The sequence below is a fragment of the Ceratotherium simum genome, chromosome 32, assembly GCF_057802395.1.
Source record: "Ceratotherium simum simum isolate JZ-2026a chromosome 32, ASM5780239v1, whole genome shotgun sequence".
NCBI classification, from domain to species: domain Eukaryota; kingdom Metazoa; phylum Chordata; class Mammalia; order Perissodactyla; family Rhinocerotidae; genus Ceratotherium; species Ceratotherium simum.
Window position 1 is genome coordinate 1,231,139 of NC_141931.1, and position 17,492 is coordinate 1,248,630.

A 17,492-nucleotide genomic window follows, 5' to 3' on the forward strand; every position below is an offset into this window, starting at 1 on the left:
TGCAGAAGCCCCCAAACTGCTCCTCAGGAGTGGGGTAGGTAATCAAGTGTGGCTCATTCATACAACGGAATACTACTATCAGTTTAAAGTTTTTAACCAGATCAATATTAAGCAATATTATATAAAGCTATTTATTAAAGGATAGATACAATACTAACCGTAAAATATGTTAAAATTCATTCAAAACAATACTAGTTTATGTATACATACGTATGCATAAAAAGTGCAAAAACATTCAAGGGTTCAATTCACCGCATCTTTAGGATAGCGTTTACTTCTGGGGAGAGAGAGGGATAGGGTGTGGGATTTTAGCCATATTTGTAAAGTTTTATCTATTTAAAATAAAAGAGATCTGGGACAAATATGTCAAAATATTAACACATTAAATATGGCTTGTGTATTTATTGCATTTTCTGTATTTTCTATATGTTTGAAATATCCCATAATATAAATTGTTTTCATTTTTATAAAAGAAAACAAACCAAATTATTATGGCGGAGGTAGAGGTGTACTCCCTGAGTTACCAAACAGTTGAAAAATAAGATATGAGGCAGCTGATGGAAGATAAAATACATCTTTATAACCAACAAAGCTGATATTAGAAAATGTTGCTTTTGTTTATGGACTGTTTCCTAATACTAAACCTAGCAAAGACCCTACCCTAGGTGGCTGGCAGTCCTGGAGAGAGGCAGGCCCCTCTGCAGAAACAGAGCTGGCCAGAGGGGCAGCAGAGTGGAGAAGGGAGGGAGGACAGGGCAGTGCATACCCAAGGCCTCCAGAGTCACTCCAAATAAGAGGGAGGAGTGAGCGAGGGGGGCGGCCGGGGGCCCAGGGCACAGCCAGGAGCACTGTGCCAGTGGAGATACTTCACATAGAAGGAAATATCAGAAGGGAGAAAAGATACTCCCCAAAATTATGTATATAATTGTAACACATTGAAAACCCCCAACACAATAATTGTGCTGTGAGATCAGCATTTATGTGAAGCACTCAGAATAGGGCTACTGTTGTCATGTCTGTGCATATATCCAAACTTTATGAGACAGTGGTTAAGAAAGGTACAGGTCAGCACTGATCTTTTTTCTGAACTTAAGTGTGCATATGATGCCACAAATATCCATAATTGATATCTTCAAATGTTTGTGTTCATCAAAATAGCTTCATCGAGTTTTTCTAAAACCGACGTTCTTGTCCATTGCACCATTTGAACTCACTTATATATATTTTTATCTGTTTATATGTCGTAGTTTGGTGCAAGATTTGCTTGGAAGAAAGGATTCTGCTGTTTAAAAACAATGTGTTGGGCGGGCCGGGTGGCGCGAACGGTTGAGTGCGCGCGCTCCGCTCCGCGGCCGGGTTCGGCTGCCAGGGTTCGGATCCCGGGCGCGCACCGATGCACCACTTGTCGGGCCATGCTGTGGCGGTGTCCCATGTGGGATAGAAGAAGGTGGGCACGGATGTTGGCCCGGGCCCGTCTTCCTCGGCAGAAAGAGGAGGATTGGCAGATGTTGGCTCGGGGCCCAACTTCCTCACAAAAAGAACAATGTGCTTTAGTGCTTGGTACTGGAATGAGCCTCATCTGTGAAACATGACTTTTAATCTCTATCTTGCAGATTTCCCATGAGGCTTAGACATTATAAAAGAGCGGAAGATAAAGACAGAGATGGATACAGTCACGTAGCTGAATGCTGGTTGCCTAGCCAACATCCATCTCTACTTCCGTTCTTTCTTTCTTTCCTATAAACCCTCATTTTATTCAGATATTCACCTCCCTCCACATGGCCAGGTACTTCAGAGAAAGGTGAACTAATTCTCAGCTCCAGGAGATGGGGGAACCTGATTTCTTTAAGCCAATTGTGGTAATCGCACTCCTTTTAGCAACTGTTGGTTTAGCAATGGGGATTCAGCCCAATACAGCCAACGAAGTCTTCCAGGGGACTTCTGGGAAAGGTGTCCTTCTCCCAAGAAAGAGAAAAGAATGAAGTAGCCCCACTGTTGTTTGTTTGTTTGTTGTACCTCATTAAGATGTTGTCTCTGGATGTGAAGCCCAGAACTGCTGCAGCCATCTTCTGACCCTGAGGTCACCACTGCCAACACCTCAAGGGAGGCAGGATACAGACATAGAAAGGACCTGAATCCTTGATGCTATTTTTGAAAATCGTTATCAACCAACCTGGGAATCTACCCTACGTCTGTACTTCTTGTCATGTGAGGTAATAAATTTCCATCTTGCATGAGCCAGTTTGAGTAGGGTTAACTGTTACTAGTTGCCAAAACATCCTAAATAATAAAAAAGTTCAAGCCTGGAGCCTGGCACATAAAAGGCATGCTGTAAATGGCAGCTAACATTATTATCCTACTCCAACCTGCCCATCCAGGCTCCTCTCACTAGCCTCAATACATCACCAATGTACCACAGATCAGACTACTCTCCATCCTTATTCTGGTCACTCCTAGTCTTAAGTGAGTATTCCCGGTAGTAACTATTAGCATAGAATCTAAACTTCATTTTCTAAGCACAGTTTTTATTGCTCACGTGGGGGATTTAGGAACAAGGCTCCCATTCATCACTCTGCAATTATGAATTATAGGTTAGGATTCATTCTATTTAGTTATACCTACATTTTTTACTCTAATCAAAAAAATTCAGATGTATAATTTCAATGGATTACCTTCCAGCAGAAACCTTGGTATTTTATTACCACAAGGCAAGCAAACTCCAATAGAATCCTAATAGAAAATGAATACTTTCACATTTTTGACAGATAAAACATAAAGCGAATCTTTCTGTCTTATTTAAGACTGGAGGACAAGACCAAAGACATCACAAAATGAAGAGACAACGCCACCATAGATGTGGAGATAGACATATTTTTTTGAAATAGGAATCCAGAGACCACATGGATCCCACTGGAAAACATAACGATTTAATAATCAACAGAGTAATAGACCAACAAATAAAAATAGGAGTCCCCCCTTTTCAGCCCCTAAAAGTAGCAGAACATGATAAGGGCAACATATCTGAAGACAAGATTCTCCCCCAAGACTGACAGTTGCTTACTGAGGCACAGACTTGCACATGGGAGTGGGAGCACATGTGTAATGTAAAAAGCCACCTGGGGGGGTCTGGCTCACCTTGGGGAGGACAGGGGAATCTCCTGGAAGAATAATCCTGTCCTAACAAGTCCAGCAATCACATTAGACTAAATTCAGGTGTGTAGGCAAGATTTCGTGAGCCAGGGGCCTCTTGGACTAGCAACTACAGAAGAAAACCAATTACCAAGATCAGTACAGAAGCAGCGCTCCGTCATTAGGCCACAAATATTTTCCTGAGAACTATGAATGGTGTAAATAGGAATAATGTACAGAAAGTGAAACTGAGTAAAGACACAAAATGCTAGAGGAAAGGTAGAGAACAACTCAAGTTGAGTACTTTCATGCAGGCGTAGTTCTCTAGAAACTGGTTTGTTTGGGGCGCTAGCTACAGGCGGTTGGCATAGGCACAGCCTAAAACACCCAGACGGTCTCAGCAGGTGATTGGAAGCTGTTCTTTGCTCAGCCCTATCAGGCTCTGGAAACCACACAGGTGAGAAATAAATTTTCATCTCAGGCAGTCCTCATTAGTCAAGCTTCCCAGCTGTTTGGAAAGGCATTCCTTCAAGTAATCACCCCGCAGGGAGTCTGTAAGAGACAGGGACAGGAGCAAATACTACAAACCACCCAGCTCATTCTGCCAGACGGAGTCATTCTCCAGCCCAGCCTGGCCAAGAGGCCCTAAAGGCAACTGGATTTCTGAAAGCAGGAATATACTACACTCTTAAGTAAAATATATTGCTCTAGTGAAATAAATAACTGGAACCCTATTAACAGATCCCACCTGCATGTGGTTATAGGGCAAAGAAGAAGAGAAAGGACTTCAGCTCTGCTGATAACACACCAAGAGCACAAAATTCTTCTTCGAAGGCCACCATACAGACTACAGTATCTGACCTTGGACAGCAGCAGTAAGACCCCAAGAGACACTGGCCTCTCATCACGTAGTGTGACAGGCCTTGGGATTCAAGCAGACACCCTTGGTTACCTACCCAAGGCTATTCCCACCCTTCTTCTTGCTGGCAAAGCCCAGATTTTGTTCAAGTGATCCCTCCTTGCAAGGCCGGGTAACGGCCTCAGTGACGTGGCCTGTCGCCCAATTCTGAGCCATGAGAAATAAGAGGAAGTCACTTCCAGGAACGTCTTCTTGGGTCTTAGAAAGATACACAGGGAGAAGAATGTCACTTTCTTCCTCTGGATATTGAGGTATGAGAACATGAGACTCGATCTGTAACCATTTTGGAACCACAAAGGGAACTGACCAACACAAGGAGGCTGCAGAGAAAGGAGATGGAAAGGACTGGGTCTTGAGGAGATGGAAAGGACCTGGGTCTTGATGGCGTCATGGAGTCACAGAATTAACCAACTTTGCAGTCATCCCACATCCAGATCCCGGGTAATGTGAGATCGTGTGTCCTCTGAGCCACTGTAGGTGAGCATGCTGTTACGGGAAGCTGAAAACAGATTCTGAACTCTGTAGACCCAAATGTAACCTCATCAAAGGTGCAAATTGTATCAACTGATTGATACAAATAAAAATGTTTCTGTTCAAGAAAAGTTCTTGCTGTTACATGAACAAATGTAACAAATGCAAAGGCAATTTCCTCTTCATGATTTGTAAATGCTTTGTCGCTTGCCTAGAATATTCCACCTCTCCTCAAATAGGCAACCTCCTGATCCTTCTTCAGAAGCTCTGTGAAGGCCTTTCCTAGCTCTTCTTCTAGGCACGTTTAGTTTTCCCTAATATTACTTCTGTGTAGTATGTCAATACAGGCATTGTAGTTGTGTATCTGTAGCTGCCCCATGTGAGTTCCCTGTAAAAGAGATAACGTCTGTGATGGCTAATTCTATGTGTCAACTTGATCACGGGGTGCCCAGATATTTGGCTAAACGTTATTTGTGATGGTGTTTCTGGATGAGATTAGCATTTGAATCCGTGAACTCGATAAAGCAGATTGCCCTCCCCGATGTGAGTGGGCATCAGCCAATCCATGAGGAGACTGAACACAACAAAAGGCAGAGGAAGGGAGAATTTGCCACTTCTCTGCCTGACTGTTTGAGCTGAGACATCAGTCTCCTCCTGTCCTCAGACTAAGAATTACACCACCGGCTCCCCTGGTTCTCAGGCCTTCAGACTTGGACTCGGCTACACCACTGGCCTTCCTGAGTCTCCAGCCTGCTGATGGCAGATCATGGGACTTCTCAGCCTCCATAATCACATGAACCAATTCCTCATAATAAATCTTATATATCCCACTCGTTCTGTTTCTCTGGATAAGCCTAATACAATGTCTTATCCATCTTTATAGCCCTAACACATAACATAAGACCTGGCATTTAGTTGGTGTGACAGTTTTAAAACATGGCCCCCAAAATGTTTGACATTCCTTCCATTTTGAGGAAGGTCCATGCCCCTGTCCTTGAACCTGAGCAGGCTTTTACAGCTGCAACCAATAGAATACAACAGAAGCTATGCTGTGTGAATCTGCAGCTAAGGCATAAAAAAACACCATGCGGTTTTCACCTGGTCCTCTTGAGATGCTCACTCTAGGGAATGCTCCATCATGTAATAAACCCAACTACTCTGATGCTGCCATGCTAGAAAGAACACGGGAGACGCTCCAGTTGACAGCCAGCATCCTGTGAGTCTGCTAGCTTAGTTGTTTAACCCCACCAAGCCTTCAGACGACTACAATCCCACAGACATCTGACTGCGACTAGAGGACAGATCCTAAGCAAGATCCACCCAAACAAGCCCTTCCTAAAGTCCTGACCCTCAAAGTTGTGAGCAGAACATAATGGTTGTTTTTAGCCACCAAGTTTTGGGGTCACTGTTATGCAGCAATAGTAACCAGACCAATTGGTACTAGATAAATATTTACTGAATTTATGAATGAGATGTTAAAGAGAACTTCCTACCATTAAAAAATATATTTTTTTTTTAAAAGTGAAAAATTGGGATAACTTCATTCTGTGGTAATTTTTGTGGTCATAGACACATTTCCTATCACTCTGTACATTAAGAGTAAAGTCTTATGAAGCTCAATTCATGCGTCAAAGTCCAGGCATTGTGCATGGCACTTTTTCACACTTTTAGCTCTTCTAACCCTCAAAGCATATGAGGGACTCTCATATTTGTCATTCCGCACTTTAAGCTGGAAGAAGTGAAGCTCAGAGAGGCTGTAGGTTACCTGACCACATGGGGAGCAAATAACTGAGCTGGAATTCCCCCAGGACTGCTTGACCCAAAGACCATTTTCCTCTCCATCACTGCCACCGTCTTCTTCAGTAACTTTTACTTCACCTATAACCAGTAAAAAGAAATGCTCAAATAGTTTGTATGTCAATCTGTAATGCCATGGAGATGACCTAATGTCATGGGCAATGGGCTGGGTCAGCCTCGGGGAAACCTGGGAATTGTGCCAAGGACAGGCAAGGCTGGCACCACCAGAAGTCTGGCCTCTAATGCCAATTCTGTGCCCTCCAGCAACAAACTTCCTCCCTCCTTTCCTCCCCTCGTCCCATCCAAAACCACAGTTCCTCACTCAGCAGAACAGCTCTGGAGCACTGGGATTCAACGACCCAACCAAAGGTGAGGACAAGAAGTCAGTCTGTGAATCAGCTCAAACTATTTGACAGCATATGGTTGCACATGGTACAGAATCCATACGGGTGAAAAAGAGCTAGCTAAGACATGGTCCTTGCTCTTTGGTCATTTTGATCCAGTAAGGAGAAAAGATAAAATACATAAAAACAAAGAACAGCACAATACATAATAAGTGCTCAGCCCAAGGCCGTTTCAAGATGATTTTTTCTAAGTATAAAATTCAGATCATTATAAAAAAAGAAAAAAGTTTCTCCTAGTTAATTCAATTCAAGCACAACTTTAAGTAACATTTTGATGACCTTCCTTCTAGTATTTTTTCCTATGCATATATAATCATATAATTGGGCTCATACCATATAGTTCTATATCCTGCTCATTTCACTGACCAGTATATTTTGAACACATTCTAGACTAGGTATTTTTCAAACTGAACCCTACTGGACTGTGTTTTGAGAAAGCATACCAGGAATTTATATTAATGTTATGATATTATCTCAATAAATTCAATACATTAATGCACCAATTTTTTATTTTATCTTTATAAATTATTATACTACAAATTATACTTCTTATAAACAATAAAGTTATTCCTATAGAAGTACATCTGCTTCTAAGAGCAAGCAAGACTCAGTCCAGAAAAAAAATCAAGTGCCGTCACCTCTCGAATAAAAATTCAATGTGTTTACCTGAATCTGGTCAAAAAGAAACATAAAATAGAGAGAAATGCCATTGTCATCTCTACCACCCCCATGCCCTTAGTGCCCTCATAATTACTATTCACATTACTAATCCATGTAATGTACTACCATTTTAAATGGATCATTGTTAAAGAAGTAAACTCTTGCCTACACCAAAATTTTTTTGATATAAAGGTTCTTTCACACCTATAAGCCCTTCAGAGATGGGATTCAATAGTTTCTCCTACATTATATTTAATTTTGTCAATATAAAAAAAGTCACTTGGTATGACTTAAAGGAAAAAAAACTAAAATTCCGGAATTGTGTCAATGTTTTTAGTGAAGTCTCCAAAAGGGAGGGGAGGGACTTAATAAAAAGGAACTTAGGAGTTACACTACACAGTTCATACATATTATAAATAAAACAAGCAGTAAACCATTTGACATTTACTTCACACTGCCTGTACAGAGAACTGTATTGTGTGAACTTCAAAAGGAAAAAAATGTAGATCATCAAGGTTTTCTTGGAGCTAGATCATACTTAATTCACAGCCCTGAACAAAATACTCGGGAAGACCAGGCATATTGGCTAAATGATATTGCTTGAAAGTTCATTTCAAATAGTAACATGTGGCCGACTGTTGTTTGTCTGCTTAACAGCCATTCTCCCCTCGCCAGCTTCCCTGCAGACCCTCACTGTCACAGCCTGTCCTGCAGCTGGTTCAGACCAGTGCCACCTAAGGGGAAGTCGGTCAAAGACCTTGAAGGAAGGATCTTCTTTTCTCAGAGCAGAGCCGCATAGAGGAGGTCCTGCCACTCTTCCTGCCTTGGCTGTTGTCCTGTGAAATGTGATGACTCAGCAGTGGGTCCCCTGTAACCAAAGGGGAAGCCAAGAGACTAGAAGCCCACCTGCAGGCCTAACATGGTTGAGCCACAGAACGAACCAATGGTGGAACTTCCTGCTTCCAAATTTATTGACATATGAGATTAATTAAGTGTCCTTCTTGGCCAAGCCAGTTTCACTTCGGAGGTCTTTATTGCCTCTGAAAGTTCCCAAACTAATGTACAAGAGAGATGCATCCTACATGATAAGAGTTTCAGCATCTGGACAATATTCCAGTGTGATGAGGAAAACAATCAATTGTTGATTTTTAAAACATATTTTAGAATAATCATAAAATTAAATAATGACAGCACAGGTGCTATTTTCCAAAATGGCAGCCACATGTCAATCTGATTCCTTGGCCAGTGGCACATATTTGCCTCAGTCATCTCCGTCCATGAAACTTGGCCTTGTTACAGCAGACACAGCAACAACTACGTCCTTCTGACAGGATCCTTTTCCCAGTGGTGAACAAAATAGAAGAGGAAGACCTTTAACAGAGTTTAACGTTAATATGGAAGAGTATAAAAATAATCTCACCCATTTTAATTCTAGTAGAGACTGAAGCAAGACCAGTTAACCTCTACCTTCCTTCTTCCATCTATGGAGGGGGTGACTCAAGACATAATCTTTTGAAAGACAGATTTAAAAACACCAAGAAACCCTAATATTACCCAATAGAATTTTATATTCTCTAAAAATGTAGTACTTGATGGTTTCCCTGAAAGAAAATAAGCTTTTAGGAGAAATAACTGTTGTTTTATATATGCCTGAGAAATTTTTTTAGTTACTGAAGAGTTCTCTGTTTAATCTCTGGAACATATCATTTTATTGGTATATGTTAGACCCATTCTTGTTTTAAGAGTTTTACGTTGGATTTTTAAACTAAAATCCACTGAAACATAATTTTTCCAAAGTTTCTTAAATTGGAGACATACAATACGTTGATAGTCTCCTATCTCACTTGGTATCCAATGTTTGGTAAAACATCCCCTCCTCTGAGTTAATTCGTGCCTTCAACTGTTTATATTATTATGCTGTGGGCTATTCAGTAACAAGACATCTGTTCAGAAATCCCCCTAGAAAGTTTCCTACATTATTTATGTCACTACTAAAGCTATTTCCCCTCCCTTAAAAAACAGCTGCTTTACATACAAAAGAAAAAAATCATTATTTAGCTGGCCATGTTGATAGATGATTCTCGTTTGCTTTTAGCTAACCAGTCATTGTCTTTTATACACTAACTGGTTTCCTAAATCTCTTCTGCTCTCAAAGATTGTCAAGTAGCCATTTAATTTAATAGTAAATTTTAAATGCTATTCTTATATTCTCTCAATTAAAAGTAAATTTTTAATGATTTTTGGGTAAACAGTTTTAATCTCACAAATCAGATTCCCCAAATACCTTATAACACGATTTTTGAAAGCTCTGAAGTTTTGTCTGCTTATTTTCTCCCGCAAGCTTAATATACTTACCCAAAATTTCCACATTCCACATCATTAAAGATTTCATCTTGTCTCAAAAGAAAAAGAAAATTTAAATGCCAATTAAAAGCCAAAATCAACTATTTTCAGCCTCAATTTTCAAATGTCAGCTTGTTTTTACCTAATTCTACTAAATTTATACGGTGTAATTCTAAACTTCACAATTTGACATTTCCCTGCTGAAGAAAAGCAGTAGAAACTTTTCACCATCTGTGTTGCTTTTGGAAACCAGCCCCTCCCATCTGCGTCCGAGCAAAGCAGCAGCGCCAGGCGGGTCTCCACTGCGCTCAGCACTGGAGCCCCAGAAATTACCTGTCGTTACTGTGAAGTTGAGCGTTCTGGACAAGGGCCCTCTACGAACAAGGGACCCCCAAAAGAGAGAGGTGACTTTCTGCATTCGACCAACCATCAAAGGGAGTTCCGATTAGGAGGAGAGGGGAAAGGAATGGACAAAAAGACCAAGTATTAAGGGCGTCTTTGCATTTTTGAATACAGACCATTTTCTGCTGAATCAGCTAATATTTCTGAAGCCTTTGAATTTCTGATTCCTATCGAGTTTAGTTTTTCCAAAACAAAATTGAGAAGGAAGTTTTATTTTTCAGTATAAAGAGGTTCTAACTAGACTTCAGTTTTAAAAAAAGAAGAAAAAGACGATGGCGGTATAACTACAGCCTGGTGGATATACCTAGAATTCTTGGCCCAAATGCAGACCTTGACAAAAACCGGGGGTGGAGGGGGGGGGAAGGTCCTGCCTGTCTATTTAGAGTGTGGTGCCTAATGAGGTGCTAACTAAGCTAGAGAAAACAGGAGGAGGAAGACATAGATTCCATTAGCTCAAGCAACATACAAATGCTGCTCGTTATGTTTGTTTCATGACAGGAATTGTTCTTAAATAGATAACCACCAACTACCATCACCCCCACCCCCAAAAAACGGAACTGGCTTCAAATGTACCTATGCTTCTGCTTCTCTGTCCCCACACCCTCGACAACTTTGGTTTCCTAGTCCTATTCGTTCCTGCTATGAAACCTGACAAACGGCAAAAATCTCGAACCTGAGAGAGAGAGAGAGAAGCGAGGGAGGAGGGAGAGATGGAGAGAGAGAGAGAACGCATTTTGCCACCCTCCTGGCTAACTGAAATGCTTGTTCCCGAGATTACAGTAATTACAGCCCCAGCATGAGTTCCATACAAGCGCTAAATGAAACAGCACATCAATTAAAAAATAAACACTCCATTCTAGGAGAAAGACAACCCCCTGGGACGTCCTAACAGGCGTAAATGAACCTGCCAGGCCGCCGGCCCCTCGGCCCCCCCTCCCGGTTTTAAGGTGGTTGCGGAGCGGCGGGGGCAGCGCCGTTGGCCGCGTCCCAAGCGGCTGCTAAAAGCAGCTCGTGTCCCACTCCGCTCGGTACAGAGCACGGATACGTGTCCGCGCGTCCGCGCCAGGGCGCAGCCCCGCCTTCCCCGGCAGAAAAGGAGGCTCTGGCAGAAACATGTGAACTTTGGATAAACGTACATATGTTCCAAAAGTACGAGGGAAAGAGAGAGAATCCAGCCGCAGAGTTTCCAGTCTGTCCTATTTATAAGGTTTTTTTCTTTTCTTTTTAAGGAAAAAGGGAATTATTTTTCATAAGGAAGCACTGTGTCCCGCATGCTTTATGTATTTTATCTCACCTAATTATCAAAACTCCCTTTGAGAGCTGTACAATTACCCCAGGTAGGGAAACTGAGGCTCCCCCAGCCACTCAGCGGAGGCGGGAGGAGAATCGAGGCCCGTCCTTGTGCCCCGCGCCCCTCGCGCGCCCGCGACTGGGGTCCCGGACCCCTGCTCCCTGGCCACCCCTGGTCCAGCCCCACCATCCGAAATGAACTGCCGTCGTTCCACTCTCCCATATTCCAAGCCTCGAAGACCATCATTCTGAGAACCCCAAGAAGGGCACCCCTTCCCGGGTTCCCCGTGGAAGGGCGCGGGCCCCCCTGGCCAGCGCGGCACCCACATTCGGGGAAAGGAGTAGGCAGAGCTTTACTTGTTCGAAACGGACCTAGGAAAGCGCGCGCTGCCTAAAACCCCGTCCCCAGTGCCCAAGTGCAGACTCAGGGAAATGGAACCGAGACTTCAGATGCACTGGGCGCCCTGGGAACAGCCGTGGCAAACCTCGGTCTCTGCGGTCAATCCCAAGGTTACCAAAACTCTCCATCCGCAGAAAGCGCGCATGGCCGTGCGGACACTCGGGACCGCCTTAAGGAAGGCTGAGCCTTGGGAGCGTGTAGACCCCGCCCCGCCGCCCGGCGATTGGCGCGTCCGGCCTGGGGCGGAGACCGGGTCCGCGCCGTATAAATATTCATGAGCCGGCCGGGCGGTGCGAGCGGGGCCGGAGCCGGGAAGTTGGGTGAAGGGCGCTGCTCCCGCCGAGGAGGAGGCGGCGGCTGGGTGCGGGCCGCGCCGCTCAGGTGTCCGCTCCGCCCTCTGGTCTGGATTTGGTTCTGCGTATCTGGCGAGAAGGGGCCTCCCACACCTCACCCGATTGCTTGGCCGCAGCGCGGCGCGGACTTTTACCGGAGGCGGGTCCGTCAGTCCCGGCGGCGGACCGACGGGCCGACACCGGGGGAAGAGGGCGGCGGCCTCGGCGGAGGCGGGTCCCGAACTCCGGAGGCAGCGGCGCGGCTTTGGGGGCGAGCATGAGCCCCCGGGGGCCGAGAGGGGGCCGCAGGGGCTGACCTGGCAGGGGAACGGCCTGGCCCAGCCATCTTGACTGCGCACCGCGGCCCGAAAGGAAACTTGCTGCGCCGCCGCCCTCTGTGCCCGGCAAAGTCACCGGCGCCGGCGCCGCGCGGAGAAGTGGCCCGGCGCGCGGGAGAGAAAGCGAACGAGGGACGGACGATGAGCCGGGGCCAGCCTCGCTGCTCCGCGAGGGCTGAGCTCGACCGGGAGTGAGCAGGGAGACCCTCGGGGACTGGCGTGCACTCCTGCAGCCGCCCGCGTCTCCCCGGAGCGGCGGAAAGGAGGTGCGGACCGCGCCGTGTGGACGCGTCCCGCGAAGGGACTAGGTTACCGGCAGATCCCGTCCCGTGAGAGGCAGAAGAGAGAGCAGCAGGACACCCGCCCTCCTCTTCTCCGGCCTTCTCGCCGGATCCCCCGGCGCCCCTCCGCGCGCCGCCTGGAGGGCGAGGGCTCAGGGCTGAGGCGCGCAGCATGGAGTGGGGTTACCTGTTGGAAGTGACCTCGTTGCTGGCCGCCTTGGCGCTGCTGCAGCGCTCGAGCGGCGCGGCGGCCGCCTCGGCCAAGGAGCTGGCGTGCCAGGAGATCACCGTGCCACTGTGCAAGGGCATCGGCTACAACTATACCTACATGCCCAACCAGTTCAACCACGACACGCAGGACGAGGCGGGCCTGGAGGTGCACCAGTTCTGGCCGCTGGTGGAGATCCAGTGCTCGCCCGACCTCAAGTTCTTCTTGTGCAGCATGTACACGCCCATCTGCCTGGAGGACTACAAGAAGCCCCTGCCTCCCTGTCGCTCCGTGTGCGAGCGCGCCAAGGCCGGCTGCGCGCCCCTCATGCGCCAGTACGGCTTCGCCTGGCCCGACCGCATGCGCTGCGACCGGCTACCCGAGCAGGGCAACCCCGACACGCTGTGCATGGACTACAACCGCACCGACCTCACCACGGCCGCGCCCAGCCCACCGCGCCGCCTGCCGCCGCCACCTCCCGGCGAGCAGCCGCCCTCCGGCAGCGGCCACGGCCGCCCTCCAGGGGCCAGACCCCCTTCCCGCGGCAGGGGCGGCGGCGGTGGGGAAGCGGCGGCGCCCCACGCGCGGCGGCGGCGGCGGCGGGAAGGCGCGGCCCCCTGGCGGCGGCGCAGCGCCGTGCGAGCCGGGCTGCCAGTGCCGCGCGCCCATGGTGAGCGTGTCCAGCGAGCGGCACCCGCTCTACAACCGCGTCAAGACCGGTCAGATCGCCAACTGCGCGCTGCCCTGCCACAACCCTTTCTTCAGCCAGGACGAGCGCGCCTTCACCGTCTTCTGGATCGGCCTGTGGTCTGTGCTCTGCTTCGTGTCCACCTTCGCCACGGTCTCCACCTTTCTCATCGACATGGAGCGCTTCAAGTACCCCGAGCGGCCCATCATCTTCCTCTCGGCCTGCTACCTCTTCGTGTCTGTCGGCTACCTGGTCCGCCTGGTGGCGGGCCACGAGAAGGTGGCGTGCAGCGGCGGCGCGCCGGGCGCGGGCGGCGCGGGGGGCGCGGGGGGCGCGGCGGCGGCCGCCGCCGCGGGCGCGGGCGCGGCGGGCGCGGGCGCGGGCGGCGCGGGCGGGCGCGGGGAGTATGAGGAGCTGGGCGCCGTGGAGCAGCACGTGCGCTACGAGACCACCGGCCCGGCGCTGTGCACAGTGGTCTTCCTGCTCGTCTACTTCTTCGGCATGGCCAGCTCCATCTGGTGGGTGATCCTGTCGCTCACGTGGTTCCTGGCGGCGGGCATGAAGTGGGGCAACGAGGCCATTGCGGGCTACTCTCAGTACTTCCACCTGGCCGCGTGGCTCGTGCCCAGCGTCAAGTCGATCGCCGTGCTGGCGCTCAGCTCCGTGGACGGCGACCCGGTGGCCGGCATCTGCTACGTGGGCAACCAGAGCCTCGACAACCTGCGCGGCTTCGTGCTGGCGCCGCTCGTCATCTACCTCTTCATCGGCACCATGTTCCTGCTGGCCGGCTTCGTGTCGCTCTTCCGCATCCGCTCGGTCATCAAGCAGCAGGGCGGCCCCACCAAAACGCACAAGCTGGAGAAGCTCATGATCCGCCTGGGTCTGTTCACCGTGCTCTACACTGTGCCCGCCGCCGTCGTGGTCGCCTGCCTCTTCTACGAGCAGCACAACCGCCCGCGCTGGGAGGCCACGCACAACTGCCCGTGCCTGCGGGACCTGCAGCCGGACCAGGCGCGCCGGCCCGACTACGCCGTCTTCATGCTCAAGTACTTCATGTGCCTCGTCGTGGGCATCACCTCGGGCGTGTGGGTCTGGTCGGGCAAGACGCTCGAGTCGTGGCGCGCCCTGTGCACCCGCTGCTGCTGGGCCAGCAAGGGCGCCGCGGGGGGCGGGAGCGCGGGCGCCGCGGCCGCGGGGGGCGCCGGCGGGCCGGGGGGCGGCGGGGGCGCAGGGCCCGGCGGGGGCGGGGGGCAGGGCGGCGGGGCGGGCTCTCTCTACAGCGACGTCAGCACGGGTCTGACGTGGCGCTCTGGCACGGCCAGCTCCGTGTCCTATCCAAAGCAGATGCCGTTGTCCCAGGTCTGAACGGAGGGGAGGGGGCACCGGGGAGGAACGGGGAGGGGGCGAGGAGACCAAGTGCTGCGAAGGGACACTCGACGGGCTGAGGTTCCCACCCCTTCACCGTGTTGATTGCTATTAGCATGATAATGAACTCTTAATGGTATCCATTAGCTGGGACTTAAATGACTCGCTTAGAACAAAGTACCTGGCATTGAAGGCTCCCAGCCCAGCCCTCTCTCCTCCATTGATTTGCGAGGAGCTCCTCCCGCCAGGCGTTAATTTCTGCTGGCAGAGGAGGGTGGACTCTGCTGCGTCTCCGGAGCCCAAGGTTTGGAGCCCTTGCTGGTTGCCGCTTGCTGAGCTTGAAGCCAGACCTACAGATTTCCCCTGAGGAAGCTGTCTTTCTCCCCGCACTCTCCTGCGCGAGCTCTTACTCCTAACATACCCTAGACGAGGGAGGACCGCGACCTAACCGGATTGCACGGTTTGGGTATTCTTAATGACCAGGCACATGCCTTAAATAAACAAGAAATGTCTTAATTATACACCCCAAGTAAATACGGGTTTCTTACATTAGAGGATGTATTTATATAATTATTTGTCAAATTGTAAAAATGTGTAAAATATGTACATATCCAAAGATATACAGTCTGTACATTTTTTGTAAAAAGTTTAGAGTCCACCCCTGTAAGAACAAATATAAGTATTCTATTTTGTCAATAAAATGACTTTTGATAAATGATTTCAACATTGCCCTCTCCCCCGCCTCTTCTGAACTGTTACGTTTAAAGTGCTTGCTAAGGACTCGTTGGAAAAATGGACGTTTTTCTGGTTTCTCATACTGTACACTGACCTTAGGCATGGAGAAAATGACCTGTTAAACTCGAGTTCTTAAGTTGTTAGCAAAGTAAATATCACTGTTGAACTGAAATCAAAGCTGAGTTGCTGCACCTTCCAAAAAGATGGTGTTTTTCCTGGCAGCCCTTTTCTGATCCATGGATGACAACGCTCACCTCAGTGTGTGTAAATGAGCTTTTGCAAGGCAGTGATTCCACACAGGCCTTGTTATTTATCTTGTATCATATCACTAAAGGCTTCAAAACCCCACGTTCATTTCTCGCGTGCGTGATTTTGGACACCTGCTTGTGCAGGGACTGGGCACACTGCTGAGTGTAGAGGGTAACAGTGGAAACCACAGATCACACCTGACAGTACAAGTCACTTGACAATCTGGTACTGGAGCACGGCAGTCTTTAAGGGATTAAACTAACGGGTTAACGTCTTAATAACCTTCCAGGCTTGTGTATATCAAATGTGCTTCTTTTCCTGGAGAAAAAAGCTATTGTTCCTCTGTCAGGACTAAACTAATTTATTTGAGCAGAAGGCTGTTGAATTAGCAGAAGAATGCTTTGGCAATTGTCGAACTTTTTACCTGTCTGCCCAGCGGCTCAGCACATCATTCCTTTAAGAGGAGCCAAATGAATAGGGTTAATCTGTAGGGAACTTGGTCTTTTGAGTTTGAAAAACTTTGATCTTTTCTCCTCTCCAAATGTGTTGTATAGTCTGAAGTTTCTTTCCCTGCTGCCTGGCTCCTCTTGGTGCAGACCAATTGGCCACCGCGGAGCCTTCAAGTTCTTCCATTAAAGGGATGTGGGACTTTTACTTTAAAAAGGAGAGAGAGCAAGGGAGAGGAAGACGTGTAACAGTTAGTGAAGACCAGAGGCACAAGTGCACACAGCCTTTTAAACAGCTTTTCCGGCATTGTTAGCCAGCCTGCAGGCAGCTAGGCATGGGTTGAAGCCTTATAGAACAGGGCTCTGAATGCCCTACAGGTGGTCTGTGCACATAATCCCCCAATTTAAAGCGTTTTCCTTTGCTGGACAATTGCATTACAAAACTCCCTTCTTTTTCGCTCCTAATTGAACCAATGAACTATTATAAACTACAAGTTTTTCTTAAAAAAAAAAAAAAAAAACAGAAAAAAACCTCAGTGCCTAAATTCTATTGACTAAATTCTGGCAAGTTTTCTGAACTGAACCTTTTAAAGCAGAGGAAGTACAAGCTTCTTCAGCAGACATTTCTCTTTTTCAGATATTTTTATTCCTCATGCTTGTTATTTTCTGACAGATTAGCAATAATTTAAAAGTAATTGGTAAGGTTGTGTGTTCATACTGAAAAGATAGCCCCAGGTCCCTTATTAACCTGTCAATCAAGATAAGAAATGGGCAGCTACCCTGCTAATGATGGGGCATCAGACATTTGGGGCGGGAGGGGCTTGTTCTCTGCATCCTGCCAAGATGTTTGTTCTCTTTACTTCTCCTAATAGGAATATTTAGTAGTTTAAAATTTTTTTTTAATTAGTAGGATAGAAACTACTGCCTTCACTGATCTTTCTCACGTAAGAGGCTTTTAAGAAGAATTTCTTGGTAGAAACATTTTGCAAATCCCTTCCAGAGTCGTTCCTGGTGTTAATTGGATTTTTAAAATTA

At 47.7% G+C, this 17,492-nt stretch overlaps 1 protein-coding gene across 1 annotated transcript; it reads left to right on the forward strand.

The window, feature by feature from the left end:
- The first annotated feature begins 12,116 nt into the window (after positions 1-12,116).
- Positions 12,117-15,035, forward strand: FZD8 (frizzled class receptor 8). Its single transcript, XM_087420599.1, is given in 2 exon segments — positions 12,117-13,550; positions 13,552-15,035. Coding segments are annotated over 2 exon segments (2,088 nt in total). The 5' UTR covers positions 12,117-12,938; the 3' UTR covers positions 15,028-15,035.
- The last annotated feature ends 2,457 nt before the right edge of the window (positions 15,036-17,492 follow it).